General features: G+C 32.7%; 1 protein-coding gene and 1 non-coding gene across 2 annotated transcripts; both read left to right on the top strand.

Annotated features, from left to right (window-relative positions):
• Positions 1-1,774: 1,774 nt before the first annotated feature.
• On the top strand, positions 1,775-6,429 carry LOC114945901 (solute carrier family 49 member 4 homolog). The gene is made up of 9 exons (XM_085489884.1): positions 1,775-2,000; positions 2,078-2,338; positions 2,491-2,581; positions 2,647-2,759; positions 3,601-3,789; positions 4,176-4,308; positions 4,797-4,902; positions 5,293-5,662; positions 6,225-6,429. Exons 1-9 carry the CDS (start codon positions 1,862-1,864, stop codon positions 6,326-6,328), a joined length of 1,506 nt encoding a protein of 501 aa, XP_085346010.1. The 5' UTR covers positions 1,775-1,861; the 3' UTR covers positions 6,329-6,429.
• On the top strand, positions 4,436-4,508 carry TRNAR-UCU (transfer RNA arginine (anticodon UCU)). Its single transcript has one exon. It is a non-coding gene; the product is annotated as a tRNA-Arg (tRNA).
• Positions 6,430-6,688: the final 259 nt, after the last annotated feature.

Genomic DNA, 6,688 nt, shown 5'->3' on the forward strand with positions numbered 1-6,688 from the left:
AACGTCACAATGATATCATTGTGACATCACACTTTGTGACAAACAAGTGTATAATGTCACAATGATATCATTGTGACGTTACATTGTGACAAGCGGATATTCGCACATCTCTATGACATCCAGAGCATATCACTGTGATATCACTGGTTTTTTGCTATGGGAGTTCACAATTATTTGTTTTATCGATTAATTATTATTTTCGTACTTCCTAGTCTTTTGTCGCATTAATTTGACAGATGAATTAAAATTTCTCTACGATTGCAATACATACATCATTGATTATATACATACATCATGACGTTCGATTGTACATGAAAAACGAGAAATAATTATGAAATTACAGTTTTCCTTATCTACTTTTGTCTCTATATGACGTCTCGAATGACAGATGAACTGTCAACTCATCATATATGTATATTATGTGCTTTATATAAAAAATATACATTTTGTATGAATATAGACACAAGATTCTTGGGATTAAAATATAAGAAAGAAAGCACTATTATCCTCTAAATCTAGATTAAAAGTCTAATATAAAAGTATATATAGGGCGATATTTATGTCTGTTCTTATATTTAAAGCTAAGTCTACATTAATTGTAGAATCGTAGATCGTAGAAAATGATTGATCCAATCACAGTTGAATGTGAGGAGAATAATCGACTATCATTGGATCAATTTTCTATACGATCTACGATTCTACGACCAATGTAGACTTAGCTTAAAATCGTCTTAAGACCTCGTTCAATCAATCAAATGGCCGCATAGCATCTCTTGATTGGTTAAACGAGATCTTAAGACAATTTTTTATTCTTTGGAAATCAATTGGTAATTACCGCGATATTTTTAATTCCAAAATGAGGGCGTTACTATATTTTATTGGTCTAATTGGAATTGTGTTGATTAAGCAAAATATAGAAGAAAGTATGCTAAATCAAACCGTTAATTAAATCGTACTTTTGTGCTACGTCCACGTCGTTGATCCTGGGCAATGCCGAGAGCAGGAACACACACACGCACGAACAAAAATAAGCTTCGTACATGCCATGCAGCCTAGTATTCCTAGTACAACTCCCAGAGTAGGTTTGGAGCCAGAATACCGCGCAATTGACGATTCGTGAGCATTATTTCGAAGTGTTATATCTTGGGATGTTCTCAACTTAGCAAGATTGATGACCAGTGTTTCGAAAACCTGATCTCAGCTAGAAGAATATGTGATAAAAAACAGTAATTTCTATTATAAAAATTCTTGGTGACATTCCTGTGATCTTCAAATGACCTTGGATACAAAATCTGGTATAGCCATCTTATTTTCCCCTCTGAGCCATACAACTTTTGTCTGAAACGTTTTTCAATCCCACGTGTCTTTCTCCACTTATTTCAATGCGTCAATTAAAATGAAACATCCTGTATACTTACAAAATTTGAAAATTTTATTAAAAATTATGAAAATTGTAATGACTTTTGTTACTTTTCAAAATTGGTAATAAATAATATAATGAGTTATTTTTACAAAATAAAACTTTTTCAATCTCTTCTGGAGAAATTCAGCACTATTGTAAATCTGTGCAAATCTGCATGTATGATATAAATCCTTCCAATTTCGGTCACGCAAAAAAATTCTTTTTTTTCGACAACAAAAATAAATCTAAGTGAACCACCATATATATTCAGAAAAAGAAATCTTTCAAACGTGATGGCACAGTAGTGACAATTTTTTTATATTAGTAAAGGATAAAATCCGTTTATTGCGTTCCCTGAGGGTTTACAATAAGGCGCTTTTTCCTGATAGAAGCGTTCCCGAATCTTAAACATCATTTTGCTTTTTGACATTAATATGATAACCTTCACGATATACAGACATGACGCGGCTGCATCAATGTCGCAGTTCATCTAGCAAACTCTTGAGAAACAGCAAAAGGACATCCAAAAGCAGGATATATCCTCGAAGACTTACACGGAGCACGGGAAGTTTGGAGCTATGTCGAAATTATATTGCTCGTCGTAAATATATATGTCGTTATGGGAGCTGAATTTATTTTGCTGGATATTTAATACGTGAATATGTGTATGTACAGGAAGCCAAAGCGTGACCTCGGCTTTGACGGAGTCGCGTCTCGGAATCGGGTCCCGGAAAGAGGGCCGGTTGGCCCTAAGCCTGTTTTGCACTCTATCGTGCTCGCAGTGCTGCGTGTGGAACACTTGGGGCCCGATAGCGGGTTTTGCTTTGCGGGCTTTCCCGACCTGGAACGAGTCTCTGGTGGCCCTGCTGTCCAATTGGGGATGTATCAGTTACCTTACCTGCTGCATACCCTGCTGTTGGTTCCTTTATAAAAAAGGTGATTTTGTAATCTATACTGCATTATATTAAAATAATTAAATTATCTTACTTGCTGCATACCTTGCTGTTGGTTCCTCTACAAAAAAGGTGATCTTGTAATTTGTAATGTATTATATTAAAATAATTAAATTAAATTGAAATTAACACAAGGCCTGGCACTGTCCCTGCAAATGGCGGCGATTCTTTCAACTCTGGCGACCTTCATTCGTTGCATATCCTGTAGGGAGAACGTCTTCACGATGTACGTTTAATTTCGTGTGGCTGATTGCTGATCGGGATTAAAGAGGATGTTCTTTTGTCACTCAGAATGGTGCACACCGCGGCCATCCTGAATGGATTATCGGGAGTAATCCTTGGTCCTGCCACGGCATTGGTCTCCGCGGTTTGGTTCCCTCCTGGGAAACGCACCACCGCTACTGGTATGTATCTCTATAATTTATTTTGTATAATTATAATTATTAATATGATATTTAAAACCACTTTTTCTTTCTCTTTAAAGTGCGATAATATATTTCTTAAAGATTTTTTTTCGTGCTGAATCGCGGTGCCGTTGTCAGAATTTACTTGGCATGTCAGGATTTAGAGTAAATTGTGCTATAACGAGCCAAAAATGACCATTTTTAATATATTTTTGCGGCAAAAAGAAAACTGGTTTCTAAATAAACTTAATGATTTGAAATAAACTTAAATAACTAAATAACCAATAATAAGAATATTAGATCGGCTCTTTAATATAAAACACGATATACACCTCCTTCTTCTCGGCCACAGAGTCAAACGCGATGTTATTGCGAAAATTAAGGAAACTGAGAATTTGTATCCTATGGTTGGTATCTCAAGTATTCTCCTTGTTCCTCTTTTAACTTCCCCTGTAAAGAAATAGGCGAGAAAAATACTGGTCCGAAAGTTGGCTAAATCGGGAATCGAACCCGAGACCTTCCGCTTGCCGGGCGAATGCTCTTCTTGCTTAATTTTCGCAATAATATCGCGTTTGGCTCTGTGACCGAGAAGAAGGAAGTGTATATCGTAACTAAATAACTTCTAAATAAACTTAATGACATTTGAAATAATTCAAAGAGCTTTTAAACGAATTTTGGTTCATGGATCTCTTATTTTTATAACTTCAAAATTGTGATTGAATTTTTGAAGCTAAAGTTACATATTTAAGTTTTACGAAATTATTATTCTTTTTCTTGGATATTAGTTTGTTATGTATTATTATATACTGCATTAATTTGAACAAGTCAATCAATATTGTAGGCATATCTTCTGCCTGCAATCAATTGGGAATAGCCATTTCTTATTTAATCGGACCGGTTGTGATAGAGAACACAATCGCATACAATGCAACTTTCTTGATAAATGATACAAATTCCAATGGAAGTGTCGTTTTTGATAAAATGTACACCATGGCACTGCGAGCGCAAATTTTGTCTCTCATGAAGATAGGTAAATAATTTTTTTATTTATAAGTAGAACGTGTAGCTAAAAATAGAGCTAAAGGATTCCAGTAAGCAAAATATTAGACTTGAAATAAAATAGTTGAAATATATAGATTGTCAATTTAAGCAATAAGCGGTATTTAGTAATATAAGAAATAGTAGCGTAAGATAAGTAGGATAAGAAATAGTATAAGAAAGGTAGGATAATGATGGTATAAGAAATAGTGTAAAGTAGATAAGTAGGCGATGTGTGTGTGTGCGGCGTAGGGTTAATTTTAAGGAAATTTTGTATGGAAAATTGTAACCCAAATTGGGAACAATAAAGAAATATCTATCTATCTATCTATCTATAGATTGTCAATTTTTTTCTCACGGTATTATACATTATTTCAGAATTTGTTGGCCAATTGCTGATCCTGATAGGCGTTTTTTGCTTCTTCCCGGAAGAAGAATTCTGCCAATCTGTTGTTCTTTCTGAAATTTCCGAGCGTCTTAGTCTCGCGGAATCCATCCTTCGTCTTCTAAAGTAATTTTTTATTATTTCTTCGAGATTCCAAACATAAAATTTTGTAAAAATTTGTTATAATTTATTCCTTTTTTTATGATAAATTTTGTGATGCTACATTACTTTTCATTTCACGAGAGAGTACCAAGTCCCTTTGGCGCAGAGGATAGCGCGTTGGACTTCTAATCCAAAGGTCGTGGGTTCGATCCCCACAAGGGATGTTGATCCTTTTTATTTTTTATCGGATTTCTTTTGTTTTTCTTTGAATATTGATTTGTGTATATTAAATTTTTCGATCTACAAATAATTAAATATCGATTAAATAATGAGAAAATACACACATATGCAAACTTTTCCTTCTTGTTTGTTTATTTATACATACATATATATATACACACATACACATATATGTATATATATATTATGTATATTTATATTCATAATTAATTTATTATAAAACTCTCCATTGATACTAAAACTCCCATAATTATGGGTATTTTTCTTTATAGGAACAAAAATATGTGGCGTCTCTGCTTGGCTGCTGCGCTTAGCCAAGGTGTTACTGGACCTTGGCTTGCGATGATGACAATAACTTTCAGTGCCAGCATTACGCAAGTAAGAGAGTACAGTTGCACAGTTTAAATATTTAAAAACTTCGAAAGTAAATTTTTTATTCAAAAAGTTCACAAATAAACAATTTATATTTGATAATTTTTTTTATAAATAAAGTTAAAAACAAAAACGAAAAATATCGAATTATTAATAGTTTATATTTAAAAAGATTTTATTGATTTCTGCATTTTTGGCGCATATTACTATTATTATATATATATATATATATATAATACGTTATTTCAATACACTTGAAAATGACCAAAATTATGGTCAAAACGTCGTGAGACTTATTAAACAAAGAATTGCCAGTATTGGTCGAGAAATATTTATTCCTTAACTTAATTTATATTAGTTAAAATTGATGAATTATATTAATCAAAATTTTTATAGGAAGAAGTGGACAAATTAGCTTTCTGGACCATCATCGTTAGTAGCGCTTTGAGCTTGATAGCATCGCGATTGGCAGACGCATTTCAAGGTCATCTGAAGGTCACCCTTTACACGCTGCTGACGATATCGTCGGCGATGTTTCTATGGATACTCCTGCTGGACGATCGTATGTTAGCCTTCCACAAGGGTGAGCTGTACACCGCGGTAGTCCTGGGAATATCCGCCAGCTGGTCCACCCCCGCTCTTTTTCTTGAACTCGCCTCCGAGATTGCGTTTCCGGTTTCCGAAGCCATCGCTGGAGGTTATATGATTTTCCTGTCGAATCTCGTTGGCGCGCTCTTCTACTTCTCGTACTTCCTTCCATGGATGAGTAAGGACCCATGCAGGTAGCAAACTGATGTCATTAAACGTCAATATGACGTCATTTTAACGTTTAATGACATCAGTTTGCTATTTGGGGACGGTTATAACATTTCAACACTTTATTTAATGTTGTGTTATAATATATATATTATTTATATATCATATGATATCACTCTTTATTTTGCATTCATATTACATGTATTAACAAATAATGTTGATAATTAAAAAGTATCAAAGCATAGAGAAAAAATTATTACAATACAAAAAATAGACACTAATATTAAATTATCGATTTAAAAATATTATCTTTTTTCTCTTTTTTCTTCTCACATTTTAAATTTCTTCTTTTTTTATATTTTTTAAATTACATTTTTGAATTAGCTTCAAGCTTAAACTATTTCCAGAATTTTTTCTTTTATATCTCTTTTATTATACTATCGATCTGTAATTTTTATTTTTGAAAAGTTTTTAATTTTATTTTTCAGCAGTTCTAATTTGTGATTTCTGATCTCTTTATATTTTATCTTTAAGATATAATTACTTTATTTTTTATTACTTTTACTTCTTAGATAAACATTTGTCGACGTATTGGACGTTTGCAAACATTTCGATGGCAACCATACTCGTGATATACGTCAAGGAAGATTATAATCGTACAAAGATGATGAAGTAAACGAATTTATTTAACACATCTTGTCTCTACGCGATCAGAATTGTTTAATTTGTAACATCACACAAAGCAAATAAATAGCATGCAATCGAGTAAAAAATAGAAAGAAGAAAAAAAGAAATGAACAAAATGTATACAAAATTAAACACTGGCTTGAAATAGTCAGTTATTATCAAACGTTGGTTCTGTTAACATGTGAATCTTGAATAATCAGAGAACTTCGCAGTTCTCTGAGTGGAAATATTAATAACTCTTTTATTTAATTGCTTTGATCTAGTGATGGTGAGATTACATAATTTTAAAAAAAATTTTAATGATTGAGTTGACTTATAATTAATTTAGGGTCTTTATTTTATAGATCAT

This window comes from Nylanderia fulva, unplaced genomic scaffold (assembly GCF_048542155.1).
Source record: "Nylanderia fulva isolate GAGA-0341 unplaced genomic scaffold, ASM4854215v1 Scaffold90, whole genome shotgun sequence".
Classification (NCBI taxonomy): Eukaryota; Metazoa; Arthropoda; class Insecta; order Hymenoptera; family Formicidae; genus Nylanderia; species Nylanderia fulva.